Source organism: Apodemus sylvaticus, chromosome 7, assembly GCF_947179515.1.
Source record: "Apodemus sylvaticus chromosome 7, mApoSyl1.1, whole genome shotgun sequence".
Classification (NCBI taxonomy): Eukaryota; Metazoa; Chordata; class Mammalia; order Rodentia; family Muridae; genus Apodemus; species Apodemus sylvaticus.
In genome coordinates, this window is record NC_067478.1 from 7,459,264 (window position 1) to 7,482,459 (window position 23,196).

Consider the following 23,196-nt stretch of genomic DNA (forward strand, 5'->3'; position numbering starts at 1 on the left):
TGCAATCCCTGTGAAAGGGTTGTCCAATCCTGAGAGGGGTCACAAACCAGCAAGTGGAGAACCACTGATCTAGACCCTTCTAGGAATGAATTCTTATTTCCTGAACAGAAGCACTCAGTGTGAGCCCTTACCAACCATCCTTACAAAGCCTGGTGTTTTTTTTTTCTTTTTGGAGGACTTTTGTATAGCACCACCATTTGTAAGGCTTGATACTGCTCTCTACCTGTTGGTTACCAGCACTATTGTGTCCACAGTTGATTTTGTAAGATGACTTAAAGTTGTCTCTGTATTCACCTGATTTGTTCCTCTTGGAGGAATCAGATATGTATCCCTTACAGATGATCCTGTGAACAGTTCTGTGAAAAAGCACTCACGGAAGCTCTCTTTCCTGATGTGCTTGGCAGGGCTGGATTATAGGCCAGGCATGCAGTAGCTTCACAAATCTTCTGTTGTTGTTTTCTGTTCGCAGATTTTATTCTTCACCGTACAGTCTCGCAACCAACCGCATGATCCCACAGACATCTATCACGCCCTTCATTGCTGCCTCCCCTGTCTCCACATACCAGGTACGTCTGTTCAACTGCAACTCATGCAAGGTCTTCCTTGCCAGTAATGTGCTGAGAGTCCAGAAGGACATGGTAGGATTTAAAAAAAAAATGGTGGCCTACACAGTAGCCATATCTTAGTATGATGATGTTCCTGTTAGGAATTAATGGAGGACTGGCTTTGCACGGTTTCTGTGCATCTGTTCCCTGGGTAATCAGATCTGGAATGCTTTGCACCCTTTCTACACAGCTCCTTCAATGCTGGGGATGGTCCTGCCTGTCGTCTGCTGGTTTGGTTGCTCTCTTTCCACAGGGGTCTTCTCTAATAAGCATCTTCATAGAGATCCCTACCCGCATTGTGTTCCAGGGTGGCGTACCTCGTCATGTCATTTTCTGTCACAGTTGTCTTGGTAAAAGCACCCCATTAGGTATTAAATGGGACTTCCCAGTGGGGTAGATAATGAAATCGGTAAAACACGTTTCTTCTTCCTGCTCTCTACCTCATTTCTTATTCCTAAAAAGATCAGACTTTGGGGTCCCCATGTTGAAATGTTGGGGGCATCTGAGACTCACTGAGTTTCCTAAACCAGGCATTCTAGCCAGTAATTCTGAGTCCAGAGGTGGATGGAAGTAGCCGCGCTTCCGCGAAACTCGCTCCTCGTCTTGCTCTTTTGAGATCCCTACCAGCTACGCCAAATCAACCACTCCATTCTCTTCACCTGCTCCTGCTAACCATTCTTCAGTTCTCATCCTAAAGTGCCTGTAAATGCCACCTAGGGAGGGACTGGGAAAATACACATGTGTGCACCTGTGATTTCTCTGTTGTCTGCAAAATGGCTGTGGGCAGAGGTTTCAGAGTGGGCAGGAAGCCAGAGCTACCTACTGTCCCTAACCGGTGGCTTTCTCCAGCTCAGCCACTCTATATGTTTTCCAGGATGTCCCATCAGTCAGAGTATCAAAATTGCAGTTTAAACAAGTTTTCCCTTAACCACTGAGTCCCCCAGAAGCACACCATTCCTTTATGACCCTCAGACTCTTGAAACATGATCTCTCCACCAGCAGGGTAGTTTTGTTTAAATTGCATAAGGTGTTTCCAGAGTGGCTGGGCTTCTTAATTGACTTCTCTTGGGACCCATGAGGATGTGTGCAGGTGTGTTTCAGTTTCATTCTTTCTTCAGGCACGCATGTGTGTGTGTGTGTGTGTGTGTGTATGTGTGTGTGTGTTGTCTTTTTTTCTAATCTTGGCTCCAGCAGTTGCCAAGACCACCCACTGAGCCACGGCATGGAATACTTAGACAACATGAGCAAATATCCACAGAAGAGTGATTATCTTCTTCCAAAGATTACAGCCAATTTCCCGTGTTTTTAATTCCTCTTTTTTTATTTTGTTTTGGTTTTTAGTTTTTCAAGACAGAGTTTCTCTGTATAGCCCTGGCTGTCCTGGAACTTACTCTGTAGACCAGGCTGGCTTCACACTCAGAAATCTACCTGCCTCTGCCTCCCAAGTGCTGGGATTAAAGGCGTGCGCCGCCACCACCCAGCCCCATGTTGTTAATTCTTACTTTGCACCACAAAACAAAACAAAGCAACTGAAGTATAATGGCAAATTTTGGAGTGAAAATATAATATGTCGTAAAATAAAAATCTCACTGCCTTTCTATGTGATAATCCACTTGCACACATTTTCTCATATGGCTGACATACGACACATTTTAGAAGAGCAAGTGACTATCCTACACATTTTTATGCATAGTTCCAGTTGTCATGGGAGAGAATAATATCACAAACATGTTTAAGTTGGCCTCGACCTAAAACATTCCTCAACACTTTCTGTTCTGTTTCTTTCTGACACTAATTTTGCTGCTTGGCTAGTTCTAAGATGGGGTAACCTGCGCCTGTGGAGCCAAGATTGGTCATGAACAACTGGGAAGTTTTAGCGGTTGACCTGGGATACCTTCAGTGTTTCCCTGGATGTCCCTGGGAGCTGACCTACAAATAGTCTCTGGGGCTCTTTAAGACTCCAGTCTTCAACTCTGACTCTAAAATAAGTTTTCAGGGGCCAGCCATGAGAGCTGGGGAAGAGGCTCAGTCAGTAAAATGTTTGCAATCCTCCACACCTACCAAAAAACAGGTGCAATGGTACAGTCTTGTGACCCCTGCTAGGGAGGTGGAGTCAAACAGATTTAGGGCTCACTGGCCAGTCAGCTTAGGGTGCTTGGTGCACGTTCCAGTGAGAGAGAGAGAGCCTGTCTCCAAAAAAGATAAAATTTACCTTGTGAATGACACCTGATACTGACTTGCATGCATACTTACAAATGCGCGCGCGCGCGTGCGCACACACACACACACATGACCTGGCTTATGTGGGTATTGCACCAGTCATCTAGATGGGGAATTATTAAATTAATCAGGGCCGCCAAGAGTTCCCGCCTCCACTTCCCAAGACCTAGTGCAGTGCCACCAAACACAAGCACCGAGTTCCCTGTGTGATTGCCTTGTCCTAATGACTGCTGTTTGATGCGTAGGTCCAGAGCACGTCATGGACGCCACACCTGCCATACATTATGCAACCAACAGTAAGTGTTCTCAGTCACCTGAGGCTCAATGTTTCTATTCTCCAAGTGCAAGCTTTTGGGATGCATAGCAGCTCTGGGGTGGAACTTAGCTCATAGACTAGAACTCTTTCAGACAGACACTTCCCTCCAGAAGTAGAGAGGCCACTGGGAAAGCCGTGGAGCACACACCACAGGCAGCTAGATATAGGAGTGGACACAGAGGCAGAAGCAGATTTGTGTGCAAGAGGATTTCTACTTCAGAAAGAAACTCAGAACACCTTGCAATTAAACCCGACTAATGAAGAGAAGCTTTCATGGTCCCTACTATCTTTGTTATGTTCTTCTTATTCCTGATACAGTGCAATAGGCTCTGGGGACATTTTGGGCCATCATGACCAAGTGCAGACTCAGCAAAATGCATTTGTAAAACTCACTGAGCATGGGTAGATTCCATGTTAAGGACCACTTGCCATTCTATTCTTTACTGAAGAAAAAACTGTCTTCCAAAACATTCCAAGTACTTTCTACTTGCTGGATTCCCTAGATGTGGTTCTTTTCCTCCTTCCTTCTGCCCCAGTGAGAAGAGGGGAATATTACAGAAGGACCTAGACTGCAGCAAAGGATCCCTTTGGTCTTTTACCATGCAGTTTTATAGCTCTATAGGAGAGGAAAGGAGCAAGGGAGGGAGTCATACAGAGACAGACAGACAGACACACAGGCACACAGACACACAGACACACAGATACACAGACACAGACCAACATACATAGACACAGAGAGAAACACAGACAGACACACAGACTGACACAAACACACACAGACACAGAGAGAAATGTGACAAAGACACACAGACAGACATACAGACACATTGACAGACACACAGAGCGACACACAGACAAAGAGATAGATGTGTCACACACACACACACACACACACACACACACACACACGTACCATGGTTTCCTTTTTGATTACTTCACAGTACTTTGTTAGAGTAGAAACTGTATGTGACAGAAAAACGTAAAGATGGCCATCATTAACATTATCTTCATTGTAGAATTTTAACCCTTTCAGATGGCTCATCTATATAAAATAGACATAGCAAAGGACAGGGGATTAAATGTGTATACACACACACAAACACACACACACACACATGCAAATTTACTAGACTCAAAAGTTCAGAGAACATGGTTTTCAACTTGACAAGTTGCCTTTTTTTGTTTTAAGAAAAGAATGTCCCATATTGCCTCTAACATTTCAGTAGTTCTCTATTTCTTTTTATTTATATACTATAGCACACACACACACATACACACACATGTATGTACACACATATCTGTGCATGCACATGTATATATATATATGTGTGTGTGTGTGTCCCTCTAGTCCCTCTAGTTCCCCTAATTTAAACATTTTATGGCCTTTCTAAATTTTGCCTTTGTTCTATAAATTTTACCAATATGTCCAACACCGAGCTAAAAATCCAGGCTCTCTGTCCAAGTCATAAGATAAAATTCAGTATGTCCTGCCAAAGCAGTATATAGCCTAGTACAGACTGAGCCAGCATAGGGAGAGCACAGAATGCTTGGCATGCTCTGGAGAGGAGACTGTCCAGCAGGAACCAATAGACTTCTAAAGTAAAGAGCTCATCTACAGAGTAATAATGCCCCTAGTCTCTCTCTGAGGCAAGCACCATCATCTTGTGACCAAACAGAATGCACATTTGGAAAACTCTGAATGTTTTTTCAGATGTCAAGCATGGATGAATCCCAGTTCTTCTTATACTGTTAAAAGAGGAACATAAGAGAAAGAGTGAGTGAGTGAGGTGGGGTGAAGAGAGAGGGGGAAGAGAGAGAAAGAGTGAGAGAGATTGTACAGATCTTTATTTCAACTGGAACTAGGGACCACAGCCAAAGCACTCTGATTGCTCCTCCTCCACCCCATCAGATCTTCAGCTCTATCTTAATATGTATTTATAGCATGTCTTTCCTCATAAAATAGTAGGTGTGTGTGTGTGTGTGTGTGTGTGTGTGTGTTAATCTGTCTTTGGATTTTGCTAGCTGTGACTTCTGGTCGATGAGACCACATCACTTCCCATGAGTGAGCTATGCATCGTGGTTGGGCTTGGTCTCTAAGGCTAACATGTGAGGTCTATGGCTCCAGTGGTTTCCTGGACAAAGGCTTGCCTAGGCCACCCACCACTTTGTTTTCTGAAAATGAGCTAAACAGTGTCATGGCAACACAGAGTTTGTGCCATCTGTCTTCCCCTAACACACTTTCTGGTTGTCTATACTGTCTAAAGAACATTACCAGCTGGCCTGAGGCCTTTACCAGGGTGTGAGGTAAACTGGTCTCTCTCCATGAAACTAAAATATAAATATAGTAAGGCCAAAAAACAGACTAACTGGAGCTGGCAAGACAGAGCAAGCTGATGACAGTTGTATTGATTCTTGGCTGGGATGGCTGTATTGGAAGTCTTTCTAGCTCGTGGGTTGTTGTGTAGCAGATTAAACTTTCCTTGTCCTTACATGATTATATTAACATCTAAATAATTATGGATTTCATTCATTAAATAAAGCATAGAACCAATTCTCAGAAGTATGTTTTCTCCAACTCAAATCCTCAACAAATGGTTATTATTGAATTGGAATAAACAGATGTCTAATTTTATTTTAAGTAACATCATTTGTGGAAAATGGCTGTTTGTATAGAAGCAAACCTAAGGACAATAAGAGTCAACCTTCTCTAACACAATCAGGAGCTATTTAAATTCCTTGCCAGCAAATGTGGTGCATATATCTTTAGCCATAAATAAGTAAAATTAATCATTATCAACACTTAAGTTCCTAATTAAGCCATTTAACATCTAATTCTTAAAGATAATAGCTATTAGTATACTTTGCTTAGTGGAGTTTGATTTACAAACATGTTCACATAGTCAATACCCACGTCTCAAATATTGAATTCTAATTCAGTTTCAGTTTCTCTCATTGTCCTGGTTAGCTTTGCATGTCAGTGTGACACAGCCTGGAATCAGCTGAAAAAGAGTCCCAGTAGAGGAATTGTCCAAATTAAATTGGTATGTGGGTGTATGAGAGGAATTGTCTTGATGGATAAAGGATGTAGGACGTCCACTGTGGGTGATAGCATTCCCTTGGCAGAGGCCCTGGGCTGTAGAAGAAAACTTGAAGAACAAGATGTGGAGCAAGTGAGATGAGGCAGAAAATAGTTCCTTCATAGTTTCTACTCTGACTTACTTCAACTGTGGACCATGAACCATGAGTTAAAGATAATAAAGCAACCTTTTCCTCACTTACTTGCCTTCTGGTCATGAAGTTTGTCATAGCAACAGAAAGAAAAGCAGGACATACCTCCGTCACTTATTCTGCCCCCATCTTTATACAAACTTGAGCCTGAGCCTCCTTGTAGCAGTGGCTCCTTACACTGTGATTTTTGCTGACTCCTGAGTGGGTACCAGATGCCTCATCCTGACCCAGAGTCATTAATGTTTGATTTGGGGGACCCTGTGTTCTCAAAAAGGATATTCATGGAAAGCAGAGCCATGCTTCCGTGAAGGCATGAAGAATTACAGTGGAACCCAGGCCCAGGGCTGTTTTGCCCGAATGCATGGTTAAGGCAAAGTGGTGATGGTCAGTCACTGAGAACTGACTGTGGAGAAGGGTGGGTGGGTGCACTGAGAGGAGGGAGGGAACAAGCAGGTGCTACCACCACACGCCTGACAAGAAGCAACTGGGGAGAGAAGGCATCCCTCGGGCAACTCAAGGGGCAGACCTTCTGCTTGGTCATGACTTAGATGGATACAGTTGATCCTGATGGGGAGCTGTTGCATCAGGAAGAGTTGACAGCTGTGGAGTGAACATGGCTTGCCCACAGTAGATCCTACCAGAAAGATGAGGAGCAAAGTGTGGGTACCTCACTGGTTTTCTTCTTCGTTTGTGTTTGGTCTGAGATCCCACATCATAGGATGGCACAACCCATATTCATGGGAGTCATCCCCCTCAGTTATCCCTCTCAGCAAATACCCTCATGAATACACTCAGAGTGAGCTTCCCTGAGTCCTAGGCATTATAAAAACTAATCAAACTGACAATCCAAGGGAATAATTACACTGCCGTGCCAAAGTTTGCTGTTCCAGTTTGCTTGTCTTCAATCTTAGTTTTCTAAGCACTGTTCCTTTTTATTAACTTAGAACAAAAGATTCCAGGGAGATTGGATGAAAGTCTCCTATTGTAGGTCATAGCCAGTGTTCTGGCGTTTGTACAAGGAAGTAGTTTACAGTTCACTGTAACTAGACCTGGAGACTTCACTGGATCCTCTGGAGAATTGCCAGTCCCACTTAGGGAAGACAACCATGTCTGTTTGGTCAGGTTGCTATAAAGCATAAGAAACTCAGAGGTGAGAGGACTGTTGCACATCTGACTACTTTGTTGCACATGTGAGCTATTTTGTCAATACTCAGTTATCTCTGGGTCTCAGCACAGGGCTTCTGACTCTCCTCTGAACACTCAGCATCGCCTTCACAGGCTGGTGGGTTGCCCAGCTCACCTGCTCTCCAAAGCAGCACTCAGCGGGAATGGCACATGAGCACACAGTGGGCGGGTCTGTGTTCCAGGGTGGGTCCATCTTGTTAACTCCATCCTGCTGGCTAGGGGAGAAAGCAGAGACCCGTTGCCTTCCGCTCCACGCAGGCTCCTTTGATTGTTAGTCTCCTATTCTTCATACAATTAGTGTTACTCATTTCAAGGAGAAAGGTCACCTTTTATTTCTACTTAATTACAGTTTGGTTATCTAATGACAGCTGTGGAAAGTGTGAGATCCCTTTGTAACTTTGACAGTTCTTTCACCATGAGGGCTACATGGGGATTTTAATGGCGAGCAAACTCCGTGTCTAGGGCTAAAGGGCAAATGTCAATTTCCCTTTTGCAACAGGGCTGTTTCAGCCAGAACATCGAATCTGATTCTTCCTTGCCTGAATATATGTCGTGGATGCTCAGCTTCTAGGGGTGTTTTCTGACAGAACACAGATTTGGAAAGAACATTGCATTTGTATTCTGCAAGCACTGTTTTCTACGACTTGTCTTTTAAGACACCACCTGAATAGAACAAAACATCAAAACCTCCATGTTTTCATTACTCAAGTGTCAGAGTAAGATGTTTTGAGTATCTGTAGAAGTGACCTGGCCATAAAAATACAAATATTCATATGAAATAGTTCCCAACCTAGTAAGAACAACTATGTCCTAGGCCATGTTACTGTTTCTAGCAGAACAGAATCTCCACAGGTCGGGTGGCCTGTGGGTTATCTTCTCTCTCCCTTTCCTTTTCCTTCTCCCCAAGAGTGAAGGAGCTCTAAGAGGGCTCTTACCACAGAAGGCCACTTACTGGTCTGCTGATGTTGGGCAGAACTCTGACATTCTTTCTACTGTCCTTGTTCAACCTTAGGTGACCTGGAAATAGCCATAGAGACCTACCCTTCCTCACCTCCAACCTTATGTAGCGTGTGAGAGGATTTGCAGCTAGGGTTCCTTCATGCACAGATTCTCTTCTTTAGAAGTGACTGTTATATTTTGTGTGGTCAAAGAATGATCTAGATAGCCATAGTTTTGGTTGGGATTTTTAAGCATGGAGAAAGCCAAAGTAAAACAATAAATAGAAAGATATAGATAGATGGACAGAGAATGATAAATAGGTAGACAGACAGACAGATGAACAGATAAGTAGATAGTAGATAAATATAGATAGATAGATAGAACAAATTATAAGTAGACATACAGATGATAGATGATAGATACACACACATATATATACATACATACATAAACAGATAAGTAGATTATGATAGATAGATAGATAGATAGATAGATAGATAGATAGATAGATAGATGGATGGATGGATGGATGGAGGGAGGGATGGATGGATAGATAGATAGATAGATAGATAGATAGATAGATAGATAGATAGATAGATAGATAGATAGATAGATGAGAAATAGACAGACAGGCAGACAGACAGACAGACAACAAAACATGATGAAATCTAGCACTCACAAATTCCAGGAAACTGACTGCCTGGGGATGCCCCTTTAAGTCAGACAGCTGGAGTCTAAGGCCAAGCACAGTGCTCCTCTAGGCAGGGCTTCTAAATCAAAGAACAAATGGCAGCACACAAGAGATGACATCAGCAAAAGTGAGTGCTCACAATACCTAGCAGAAACTGACGGGGAAGCTGAGGTGGTCAGCGAGAGCTCCTGACTGAGCTTTTTCTCACCACCTGCGCACTGGCTTCTCTCTCACCCTGCAAGCACTTTTATATCACTAGATAAACATGGTAACCTCTGTTGGAAATGTTTAACTCCCCCTCTGTTCTCACAGACATGGTGGTTTTAATATGTGGCTGTGTCCATGTTACACAGTCAGGGGCTAGCCCCCATCTACAGGTAAGGGCCTTGGCAGATACTCAGCACAAATGTGCTTAGGTCTGAAATGGCATTGTGGGGCAAGCAATACCCTCCAGGGCCAGTTTCTCAGAGAATTCAAACACCACATGATAGTTCACCAATAATTATACCTTATTAGCAAGTACTGTTCAACCCAGTCCATTTTTTTATTGAATATATTCATTTACATGCCAAATGTTATTCCCTTTCCTGGGCCTCCCCCTAGAAAACCTCCAACCCATCCTCCCTCCCCCCCAGCCTCCATGAGGATGCCCCTCCACCTAACCCACTCCCCCCTCCATTTCCCCACACTGGGGCATCTATGGAGTCTTCATAGGACCAAGGACCTCTTCTCCCACCGATGCCTAAGAAGACATTCCTCTACCATAAATGTAGCTAGAACCATGTGTACCCCTTGGTTGATGGCTTAGTCCCTGGGAGCCCTGTGGGTGTCTGGTTGACCAACATCATTGTTCTTCTCATGAGACTGCAAACCCCTTCAGCTCCTCCAGTCTACCCTCCAACTCCTCCATTGGGGACCCCATGCTTAGTCCAATGGTTGGCTGCTAACATCTGCCTCTGTTTCGATAAGGCTCTGGCAGGGCCCCTCAGGAGACAGTCATATGAGGCTCCTTATAGCAAGCACTTCTTAGCATCCACAATAGTGTCAGGGTTTGGTGACTGTTTATAGGATGAATCCCCAGGTAGGATAGTCTCTGGATAGCCTTTCCTTCAGTCTCTGCCCCCCACACTTTGTCTCCATAATTGTGCCTGTGTTTTGTTCCCTTTCTCAGAAAAACCAAAGCACCCACACTTTGGTCTTCCTTCTTCTTGAGCTTCATATGGTCTGTGAATTGTATCTTGTTTATTCTGAGCTTTTGAGATAATATCCACTTATCAGTGAGTGCTTACCATATGTGTTCCCTTGTGATTGGGTTACCTCACTCAGGATGACACTTTCTAGTTCCATCCATTTGCCTAAGAATTTCATGAATTCATTGTTTTTAATAGCTGAGTAGTTCTCCATTGTGTAAATGTACCACATTTTCTGTATCCATTCCTTTGTTGAAGGACATCTGGGTTCTTTCCAGCTTCTATTATAAATAAGGATGTTATGAACATAGTGGAGCATGTGTCCTTATTACATGTTGGAGCATCTTCTGGGTATATACCAAGGAGTGGTATAGCTGGGTCCTCAGGTCTCATTTTCTGAGGAACCACCAGACTGATTTCCAGAGTGGTTGTACCAGTTTGCAATTCCACCAGCAACGGAGAAGTAAGTGTTCCTCTTTCTCCACATTCTCGCCAGCATCTGTTGTCCCCTGAGTTTTTCATCTTAGCTGTTCTGACTGGTGGAGGTGGAGTTTCATGGTTGTTTTTGATTTGCATTCCCTGATAACTAAAAATTTTGAACATTTCTTTAGGTGCTTCACAGCCATTCAAGTTTCCTCAGTTGAGAATTCTCTGTTTAGCTATGTAACCTATTTTTAAAAGGGTTATTTGACTCTCTGGAGTCTAAATTCTTGAGGTCTTTGTATACATTGGATATTAGCCCTCTATCAGATATAGGATTGGTAAAGATCTTTTCCTAATCTGTTGGTTGCTGTTTTGTCCTATTGCCAGTATCCTTTGCCTTACAGAAGCTTTGCAGTTTTATGAAGTCCCATTTGTTGACTCTTGTTCTTAGAGCATAAGCCATTGGTGTTCTGTTCAGGAAAATTTCCCCTGTTCCCATGTGTTCAAGGCTCTTCCCCACTTTCTCCTCTATAAACTTCAGTGTGTCTAGTTTTATGTGGAGGTCCTTGATCCACTTGGACTTGAGTTTTGTACAAGGAGATAAGAATGGGTCAATTTGCATTTTTCTACATGCTGACCTCCAGTTGACCCAGCACAACTTGTTAAAAATGCTGTCTTTTACTCAGTGAAGCAGTATTCTGCAAAACCAGAACGGGGAAGTGGGAGGGGGTGGGTGGGAGGACAGGGGGAGAGAGGGGGGCTTATGGGACTTTCGGGAAGTGGGGGGCTAGAAAAGGGGGAAATCATTTGAAATGTAAATAAAATATATCGAATAAAAAAATTAGTATTTTAAAAAAGTGCTGTCTTTTTTCCCACTGGATATTTTTAGCTCCTTTGTCAAATATCAAGTGACCATATGTGTGTTGGTTCATTTCTGGGTCTTTAATTGTTCTTCCTACCTGTCTCAGTACCAAAAACATACAGTTTGTTTTTTTTAATCACTATTGGTCTTTAGTAGAGCTTGAGGTCAGGGATGGTGATTCCCCCAGAAGTTCTTGTGTTGTTGAGAATAGTTTTCACTATTCGGGGTTTTCTTGTTATTCCAAATGAATTTGTAGATTTCTCTTTCTAGCTCTATGAATAATTGATTTGGAATTTTGATGGGGATTGCATTGAATCTGTAGATTGCTTTTGACACGATGGCCATTTTTACTATATTAATCCTGCCAATCCATGACCATGGGAGATCTTTCCATCTTCTGAGATCTTTCTTTGATTTCTTCCTTCAGAGGCTTGAAGTTTTTTGTCATACAGATCCTTCACTAGCTTGGTTAGAGTCACACCAATGTATGTAATATTATTTGTGACTATTAGGGAGTCATTTCCCTAATTTCTTTCTCAGTTTGTTTATCATTTGAATAGAGGAAGGCAGTTGATTTGTTCGAGTTAATATTATATTCAGCCACTTTCCTGAAGTTGGTTATCAGCTTTAGGAGTTCTCTGGTGGAATTTTTGGGTTCACTTAAGTATACGATTATAGCATCTGCAAGGAAGAAGTTGGACTTCTTCCTTTCCAATTTTTAAACATTTGGACTCCTTTTGTTTTCTAATTTCTCTAGCTAGAAATTCAAGTACTATATGGAATAGATAAGGAGAGAGTGGGCAGCCTTTTCTGGTACCCGATTTTAGTGGGATTGCTTCGAGTTTCTCTCCATTTAGTTTGATGTTGGCTACTGGTTTGCTGTATATTGATTTTACTATGTTGAGATATGGGTCTTGAATTCATGATCTGTCCAAGATTTTTAACATGAAGGGATACTGAATTTTGTCAAATGCTTTTTCTGCATGTAATGAAAGGATCGTGTGTTTTTTTTTTCTTTCAGTTTGTTTATGTAGTGGATTACGTTGATCAACGCAGTCCATTTTTAATCACATGAAAATGCATATGTATTTAACATGCATTGTGTTACAGCTTGTTTGACTTTTTCCCACTAATAGAATTGTCTTAGTTTTTTATATTCATAACAAAATATTTGATTTGGGTATGACAAAAGATAGAGTGACTTACTTTGGCTCAGAGACTTAGCCACTCTTTTTTTTTTCTTGATGTGATGAGACACTATGACCAAGATGACCATAACAGAGAGTGATTATTGGGAGCTTGCAGTTTCAAAGGGTTAGTGGTGGGGAGCATGGCAGCAGGCAGGCACACAGGTACTTGAGCAGCATCTGAGAGCTCCCATCTTAAGACACAACCACATGGTAGATCCAAAGCTAACTGGGAATGGCCTGGGTTTTTAAAACTTCAAAGCCTACCCTAGTGACACACCTTCTCCAACAAGGCCATACCCCCAATCCTTCCCAAACAGTTTTGCCATTGGAGAGCAAGCAATCAAATCCATGAGTCTATGGGGTCCACTATCACTCAGAACCTCAAACTCACAAATTTCCAGGCTGAAAGTCCAAAATAGGTAGCCACATTTACTTTTCCATCTGTCTCCCTTACCCTGAGAGATAACATCAGAATGCTCCCAGGAGGCCCTCCACCTGAAGTTTAATCTATAGATTTAACAATCCATTTTCACCTTTAGAATGTGCCCTCTTGTTCATTAGCATCATGGGAAAACTATTATTAAGTGTTTCTGTCTTTAATCAGCTGTATATGTTGGACTTGATCTGAAATCTTTTGAGAAAATAGTTTTGTGCCTTTCCCTTTTGCCAACTTAACTTTAATTACATATTTTATAATTGTGAAATTTTTAATTTACTTCTTACACTGAAAGCTCCATCATGAACTGCATTCAATCAGAATATAAACTTCTTTAAAACATATTTCTTCTACTTCTATACATTAGTATTCTATTCATTATTCTGACATCAGGTTTAATTATTAGGATTAATAGGTGCTACACCATTTTATATATCTTTGTTTTAGTAAAATTTCAATATTACAATTGCAAAGCCTTCAGAATTATAATTCGAAACAATTACTTGCTCCCTGAGCTCTGGAAGAAAATTAAAATTGTATGGGAAGTGTGTGGTTTTGAGGGTTTAAAATAACTCACTGGAACACCTGCTTAGTGTTTGGGAATAGATATGTATATTTTGTCAAACTCCATTTTAAAGAATAACTTAGGAATTCTATCTAAATCATGTAGCCCAGTTATAGATTTGTGAATATACTACATCACCCTTACAAACTGTCTGATTTTCACATCATTAGCGGTCATGAAAGCAGCCCTATTTGAATGTACTGGGTCACAAAATGGAGAGATGAAGGCAGAAAGGGGTGAGTAATGAAGGAGAGAGAGATTAGAGATGATAGCGGGACTATGATAAAAGTAAATTTCATGTACATACACATATACATGCAGTTGTACACACATATATATGTACATGCATATATACATATATACATGTGTATATTTTTGCATACATATGTGCATATATACTTGCATACATATATATGTATATGTATACATAAATGTATACATATATACACATATGCAAATATATACACACATACATATATACATGCATACACACATATATGTATATATGCATGTATACATACATGCATACATACATGTAGGTATATATCCATATACAAACACATATAAATGCATATATACATACATATATTTACACATATAAAGTTGTAAAATAATAACTTAAAAAAGAATAATAGAGGACTTAAAATAGTGCATAAACAAAAGCAATTGGCAGTTGTAGATAAATATATTAGAATTTTTCAAAAAATTCATGGAGTTTTTAGGCTCTTCATTGTGATCAAATATGAGGAACATTTTCTCCAAGTTTTCCTTTACTCAGTCAATGCTTCCCTTCCTGAGGTCCCAACTGTGACAGCCAATCACATTTCATGTTACACAATGTAAAGACTTGGGTTCAATAGAAAAGATCAATAGTTTAAAATAATTGCACACCAGATAGATGTGGAATGTCCTCTTCATGTTAGAACCAGAAGAACGGAACACGTTATCTTCTTCTCTCAAGATATACAGTCCCATCAGAAAGAAAATTTACATGCATTTAAGATTATTTCATTAGACTCTACAGTTTGAAAGCGTTTAATGTTTAACAGTTATATGAGGAAGAACAGGGGAGCAACTTTGAGGGCAGAGAAGAAAAAATTGAATAATGATCTAATTGGGTGGTATCTGTGAGTGTTAAAAAATAAGGTGTGCTAAGTAAAAAGTCATACACAAAAGTGAGGGAGAAGGATCCCAAGGAATTTCACTGATTTTGATCCAGTCAGATGTCTGTTCTGGATAAGGAAAGGGTTTGGCTGGAATCGTGAGCCTGGTCCTGGTGGAATGAGACTCCTCATTTAGTCAATTTTCATAGGCTATGACCCTTTTAAAAGGTGCATATCTATTTATTATTTTTATGTGTGGGGATGTTTTGACTGCATGAATTTATGTGCACTGTGTGCATGCAGTGCTCACAAAGGTCAACAGAGGGTACAGAAGTCATACATGACCGTGAACCACCATGTGGATGCTTGGAGCTGAACTCAAATTCTTTGCAAGAGAAGCCACTCTTAAGTACCCACTGGTCTCTCCTGCCCCTCTGACCTCATTTTTATTAGTTTGGAAATAACAATGCTATTGCCTAGAATTTAGGCTCACTTCATTAAACAGTGACATTAATTATAAATTATTTCACTGGACAGTATGAAAATATTATAAATTCCAGTAGTGTAATGTATAAATCAATCACAAATGGGGAAAAATAACTTCTTGCATTAGGAAAATGTCATCATTTAAGGCTGATGAACATATAATAACTCTATTCCCATGAAGACTATTCTTTCTGTTGTTGTTGTTGGTACTTTCCACCTTTCAAGTAGTTCCCCAAAGGCATCTTGGAGAACACATTTCCTGATGTTTGAGGTCCTTGGCTTCAAAGTAGAAGAGCATGGAAAAGTTTTAGATTTTTGAAATCTTAAAACACTCTTTGGTCCTTTCTGATATAATTCTCAGACCCAAGCAAGCCTGGGCACTAGCAGAAGCTACAGAACCATCCTGGCCATCCTGGCACTAGCAGAAGCTACAGAACCATGAGTGCAAGACCAGCCTGCACTGTAACAGCGAGCTCTTGTCTCCTGTTTCCAAGGGCTGTGAGTGTGGCTCAGGGTAAAGCACTTGCCTAACACATGGAAAGCTCTGGATTTGCTCTGAAGAATCTCAGCATGAACGTTGGTTCCAGATGCTCAGACTCTGTGGCCATTGGACATAATGATTGATTGAAACATTCCATCTTTGATACTATGGAAACTGGTTATTGTACTGGTGTGCACATATCTGTCGTCCTGTGCATTTCTATATTATTTAACTAGGTGTCTTAAACAAAAGACTCTATTACTTTTTAAAAATAATTTTAGACACAGCACCTGACCGTAAGAGTGAGGGAGTAAGAGACAAAATTCCAATCAGCATGACATCCTGCATGTCCTCAGATAGTACTTAGAATCTCTTCATTACACCATCATGGACAAACTAGAATGTCATCACCCAGCCTGTTCCTTCTTAAAGTGGCAGCATTGCTACCTTAATAGTTAATATTCAGCATAACTTGATATGCATGCTAACTGACCTTTTATGAAGGCTTCATTTCCTAAAGGATGCAAAAATATAACTAAAAGAATTTCCATGCCAGACTCTCCAGAAGATAATGCATTACTGGGGCAACACGATCATGTAGAGATGGGGCAAATCATTCATTTTACACACGTTGCCATGACAACCAAGGCTCCCAAGGGAGTCAATAAGGGCCGAGAGTGAGGTCAGGGAGACTCTGAACATGTTCTCTCACATCTAAGTGCCTGTTAGTTATAGTGATCTTCAGTACTCATTAAACAGGGCTCATAAATGGGTTCAAGTTGTTAGGGTAACCCTAAACTTTAGATTCACTGTTTTCATTGTTCTGCCTCTTGCAAGGTGAGTGGAACTTTACATTTCTGAAGAGGTTGGTAGTGCTTTATTAGCCTTAGGGAGCCTGGTGTGTTTGCTCAGGCACTCATTCTTTGGGTCAGGGTCTTCCTTAATGATGCTGATAGGTCGGCCAGAGAAGAGGCGGATGAAGATTAGGGAAACTCCTCAGGTTCATACTATAATATGCTTATTGCTTTCCAGCAGTGGGTCTGTATTACTCATTTATTTTTCTCTTCTCTCATCTCTTCTCTGTTCCATGTACTGAGAATCTGGCAACTTGGGGAGATTTTAGGCATTTTCATGCCTCTCCTGGCCATGTTTGAACATGATGCTCAAAGATGACAGAGAGGCGGTGATGATTTCCCACCCAGTCTTGTCTGTCTCCTCCCACCCCTCTCCTTCCAGGAGGTCTGAGAAGTTAGTAGATATGATCTCCAGATGAAGCAGTTATCTTTGTTTTCACAATAAGGGTGAATAAGACTTAGGTAGAAGAAAAGAACCAAATTGAAAGAGTTAAAAGGATTGTTTTAGAACATGTTTAGATTTTCTGATTCATGTGGGACCTAACTTTCTAATGAAAACTTTCCATTAGTTAGTTAGTTAGTTGGTTGGTTGGTTATTAGTTACTTGTTAGTTAGTGGTAAGGTGGGTTTGAATAAAAAGAGTAAGATCTTTTCTTTCCAGACCCAAGGTCAATGAGTAATTAAGACGTTTTCATCATATCCCTTCAGCTGGTACATGTTCCTCTTTCATACTGTCCAGGACACAGCTAGAGACACATTACAACAGTAGCAGTAGTCGACTGTACGCTGATCTAAAGCTGTAGTGTAAAGGGCAACCATCCTCCCTCCCAGCACCCAAGAAGCAGAGCGGAGCGTCATGCATAGAAATCTATCCAGGGCCCCCAGTAGGAACATGTCTCAAAAATACAGAAGCAGAGACACAGAAAAAGAAACCTGGGATATAATCTAAAGAAAAGGGAACTGTAGTCATAATGGAGGAAAACAATTTGTTAACATTTCAAATATGGGTTGCTACAATGGGGCATTTCCATTTTGTTTTACATTTTCTTTTTTTTTTAAATTCATGGTCAGTAACTTCATTTACTGCAGAATTTAATTGCTTATTAACGTTTTCTGCTCCCCTGGTAATTAATTTTAAGTTACAGTAACTGTCAAATAATCTTTTTTATCTTTTTTTAAAATATTTTTATTTTCTATATTCTTTTTTTACATTCCAAATAATTTCCCCTTTCCCAGATTTCCCCCACCCTATATGTCCCATAAGCCTTCTTTCCATCCATTCTCCAATCACCTCCCTTCTTTTTCTCTGTCCTTATATTCCCCTCCAATGCTAGATCAATCCTTTCCAGGATCAGGACCCTCTCCATACTTCTTCATGGGAGTCATTTGTAATGCGATTTGTGCCTTGGGTATTCAGAACTTCTGGGCTAATTAATATCCACTTATCAGAGTTTGCATTCCATGTGTATTCTTTTGTGATTGGGTTACCTCACTTAGGATGATATTTTCCAGATCAAACCATTTGCCTAAAAATTTTGTGAATTCATTGTTTCTAATTGCTGAGTAGTATTCCATTGTGTAAATATACCACATTTTCTGTATCCATTCCTCCTTTCAGGGACATCTGGGTTCTTTCCAGCTTCTGGTTATTATAAATAAGGCTGCTATGAACATAGTGGAGCATGTGTCCTTATTATAAATATGGCTGCGATGGCTGTCCTTTCTCTCCATATCTTTTCAATATAGTACTTGAAGTTCTAGCCAGAGCAATTAGACAACATAAGGAGGTCAAGGGGATACAAATTGGAAAGGAAGAAGTCAAATTATCACTATTTGCAGATGACATGATAGTCTACTTAAGTGACCTGAAAACCTCCACCAGAGAACTCCTATAGCTGATAAACAACTTCAGCAAAGTGGCTGGTTATAAAATCAACTCAAGCAAATCAGTTACCTTCCTATACTCAAAGGATAAGCAAGCTGAGAAAGAAGTTAGGGAAATGACACCCTTCAAAATAGCAACAAACAATATAAAGTATCTTGGGGTGACTCTAACAAACAAGTGAAAGATCTATATGACAAGAACTTCAGGTCTCTGAAGAAGGAAATCGAAGACCTCAGAAAATGGAAAAATCTGCCATGCTCGTGGATTGGCAGGATTAATATAGTTAAAATGGCCATCTTGCCAAAAGCGATCTACAGATTCAACACAATGTTTTACATTTTCTAAAACTAAAGTCAACCTAGGAGAAATCAGAAAATGAAAGGTGGAATCAAGAGGAAAGAACAAAGGAATGAGGAGGAGGAAGAAAGGAAGAAAGTTTGTCCTCTGGTGAAAGGAAGCACATCAACATCAAATGGCCCCAGAAGAGATTTTTGTTTCTTAATACCCCACTCCAGACTAACTGTGCCTGATGGTACATTCTCACCTGTCACCCCCAACACCTCAAATAATAGACACATTGCTATGTTTGCTTTCTGTCACTGTGGTAATCAACTCACAGGAGGAATCATTACGGAGTCTCAGCTCACAGTCTCAGAGCACTCAGTCCAGGGCTTAGGGGGTGTTGGTTCTGCACCTGTGTGGTGAGGTAGACATGGCAAGAAAATGAGGATAGACCATAATAGAACAATGCATCTCACCACAGGGCTGACAGAGACAAAGAGGAAAGGAAGAAGAGAAAGGGGACACAAAGAAAATAACCTTTAAGAGTGTGACAGCTGGCTTTAATTGTTATCTTGACACAATGTTGAATCACCTGGACAGATTGTTTCAGTGAAGGGTTGACTAAGTGAGGTTGGCCTATGAGTGTGTCTGCAGGGACTGTCTCTATTGATTATGTTCATTGAAATGGATTGACACAGATTAAAAGCAGGTGGCATCATCCCCTAGGCTAGAGTCCTGTACTGGATGAAAGAGGAACATGCATGTGTTTCCTCCTCTCTGCTCTAGACTGTGAATGTGAGGTGACTGCTCACTGCTTCAAGCACCAACTATTTTGGCTTCCTCACATTGAGGAGTTGTAACTCATAACTACGAGATAAAATAAGCCCCTTTCTTGGTTCGGCTTTTTATTGCTGTGAAGAGACACCATGACTGAGGCAACTCTTATAAGAGAAAAAATTCTGCAGGGCTGGGCTGGCTTACAGTTCATTTGGTTCAGTCCATTATCATCATGGTGGGAAGCATGGCAGCATCCCGCAGACATGGTGCTGGAGAAGAAGCTTAAGGTTCTACACGTGATCCAAAGGCAGCCAGGAAGAGACTGGCTTCCACACTGGGCAGGGCCTGAGCACTGGAGACTTCAAATCCTGCCTCCACAGTGACATGCTTCCTCTAACAAGTCCACACCTCATAATAATACCACGTTCCATGGCCCAAACATTCAAACACATGGGTCTGTGGGAGATAAACCTATTCAAACCACTACACTCTTCATCTGTTAAGTTGCTTCGTCAGAGTATTCTATCATAGCAATAGGAAATAACAGTAAGACAAAGAGCACTTTCCCAGTAACCTCTGCAAGTGTCCTCTCTCAATATGCTGCCACCTCAGGCTTGGGCTTTACTACAGGAACCTCTGAGCAGCACTCTGGAGAAAATCTGTAAGAAGTGTCTGTAAAGAAACATTTCCTTCTGTGGAAAAATTCTCCAGGTAAATTATCTATCCTGATTCACTGTGAGGTAAGAATAACCACAACTACAACTGACTTCATTCCTGTTCCCAGTTTCTTTAACCGGGACTCCATTACAGTCAAGCCATCTGACATAGCATCATGCAGGTCAGAGCTATCTTAATTCTTCATAGGAGGAGTCAGGTGATACCAGCGGTTTTTTGTTTTGCTTCACTTTGTTTTTCTAATGAAATGCCTTCAGTGCTTTCAGCCTCAAAAAAGCAATTGTTGACATCTTGCAGTCACCAGTGTGCTTAGGATCCAAAATTTCCCTGTGCAAATTTCACCTAAAATTCTGATGTCCGGTTAAAGACTTCGTGGCTCATGAAATATATGCGTCTTTCAGCAACACTAGAGTCCGGTGTGCTTGTCCACATGATACAGGGCAAAGCTAAGCGTACTCCCTAGGAGCAAGCAGGAACGATAAGACAGAATCATTGGCTATGAGCTGTAAGAGTGCTGGAGCGTCCGCACAGATTGATGACGTCACTGTCGCTTTAGCTGGCGTCAGCTCATCCTGCTCGATAATAATTATCCGAGGTCGATCGATCCCAAAGCTGGCCAATTGATCCCAAAGCTGTACTTGAAAGAAATGACAGAGTGCTCTGGTTTTGGTGTGAAATGTCCTGTCTGGGTACGGGTTTTACAGGCTAGTAGTTCAGGCTCCGTGGCTGCTTGGGAAGACTGTGGAACCTTCAGGTAGTAGGGCCCTGCTGGGAAACGTGGGTGACCACTGGCAGTCCTTGATGTTTGATTGTCCCACTCTTGCATGCCCAGGGAATCCATGTACCTCACTCTCCTCCGGCCATGCCTTGTTTACCAAGGTCCCTTCTTAAACTGTAAGTTAAACTAAGCCCTTCTTCCTCTCAGTTGCTTCCTGATAGGTATTTGGTTACGGTGATGAGAAAAGTAACCCATATGGAACAAACCCTTCTCATCAGTAGAGGCAAGAAAGTACCTTTCTGCTGGCTTTGTCCAGACGGATGTGCGTGAAATTGATTGGCATCATACTATTAACTTGATTTTTCAAAATGAGGATGATGGAACTGGAGAAATGGCTCATGGTGAAGACTATGTGTTGCTCTTCCAGAAGATCTGATTTTCATTTCTATCTTTCAAAACACTTGGTTCCAAAGGATCCAATGCCCTTTTTTGGCCACTATGTACAATTGCACTCATAGGCATATACCTACACAGATACAGATATACATATGAATAGATCGATATAGATAAGTGTGTGTGTGTGTGTGTGTGTGTGTGTGTAAAATGAAAATGGAAAAATCTTCAAAACATAAAGAGTGTTTGCTCCTCCTGTGTTACTTAACAAACTGGAAGTAGAGGAGGGTGAGAGTTGAGAGTAGATGCTGTGGAGGAAGATGTATCTGCAGCCATGATAGAAAGAGCAGGGCAGTTTTGCAGCATAATTCTCACCTAGCACAGAGGAAAGGAGTCTAATGGTCAACTGGGCCCTAAATGACAAGCCTTAACTTCAGGCAACTGGAGAGATTGCTTAGGCATTAAGAGTGCTTGGTGTTCTTATAGAGGACCCAGGATTGGTTCCGATCACTTGCATCAGGCAATCCCTAAGGGCCTGTAACTCTACTCCCAGGGAATCTCTGACACCTTCTGTCCTCCTTGGGCACCTCTGTGCATGTGTACATGATCACACATAGAGACACACACACACATACACACACACACACACACACACAGAGAAAGAGAGAGAGAGAGAGAACTTTTCAAAAACACAACCCCTCTGTTCAGAATAACTTTTATCTAGAGATAATTTTGAAGGGCGTTTAATCAATGTGCATTATAACTAGTTCTGCATAACAATGTTTTATATTAAAATCCAATTCTTTCTTATCAAGCCTTTCATCTTCTAAGTATTGTATCTCTTAGATACTTTCAATAAATGACTTAAAAAAATAATCATTTTGATGCCCGTTTTGTGTTGTGTGCTATTCATAAACATCCCTAATAGTACATCTCAGCATAATCTCTTCAACTTTCTCAGATGCATGTATAGAATCTAGTTCAAAGGAAACTTTAGAAGATGTCAGATTAGAAGCAGCTCTAGGATAGAGAAAACGGAGGAACAAAGCGTCAACCTGACACTGAAGAATGAAGGAGCATTAGCAGTCACCGCAGAGGTCAGCGAAGGACTGGAAGGACGAGAAATGCTACCCAAGCAGCTAAACAAGAAACAGCTCTATCAGGTTCTCCAGCCAATAACAGGGGAAACTGAAGAGCTTTGTTTTGGTGTCAGCCGCATTTTATGATACTCTATATTTTTCAAAAAGCAGATTATTTGTTTTCCCTACCTTTTAGATTTATATTTACTTATTTATTTATTTATTTTACTTATCCATTTTTTCCTCAATGGGTGGGATTTTTACATTTGTTTTTTGTCTCCCTCTTTGTGATTTTTTTTCCTTTTCTTCTCTTTGATTCTTTTTCTTCTTTTGTTTTCCCTGTCTTCCATTTATCTCTTCTTTCTTCTCTGTTTTCCCTGTCTCTTGGTTCCTTCATTTCCCTGTCTCTTGCCTCCTCACTTATAATAATAATAATAATAATAATAATAAATGATTAGTTTCATTTTACACAAATAACTCTCAACTTCAGAGGCTACTATAAAGGCAGTTATAATTTTCTTTCCTGTGGCCATTAGTGTTAGTTCTAGTTGGTTTAAAGTGTGTTACTTTACCTGCTTTGATTTTGTGTATTGCTAAGATCCTGGGACATGTT

The 23,196-nt window shown here is 41.0% G+C and overlaps 1 protein-coding gene across 7 annotated transcripts in view; it reads left to right on the forward strand.

The window, feature by feature from the left end:
• The window catches only part of Rbms3 (RNA binding motif single stranded interacting protein 3), a 664,175-nt gene that overhangs the window by 552,621 nt on the left and 88,358 nt on the right, over positions 1 to 23,196 (forward strand). For 5 of the 7 annotated variants that reach the window (XM_052187038.1, XM_052187040.1, XM_052187041.1 and 2 more), the window contains exons 9-10: positions 470 to 566; positions 3,071 to 3,121. In XM_052187038.1, the coding sequence (XP_052042998.1) occupies positions 470 to 566; positions 3,071 to 3,121 (148 nt within the window). The remainder of the gene's footprint in view (positions 1 to 469; positions 567 to 3,070; positions 3,122 to 23,196) is intronic. The other 2 variants (XM_052187042.1, XM_052187044.1) reach the window with 1 other exon arrangement.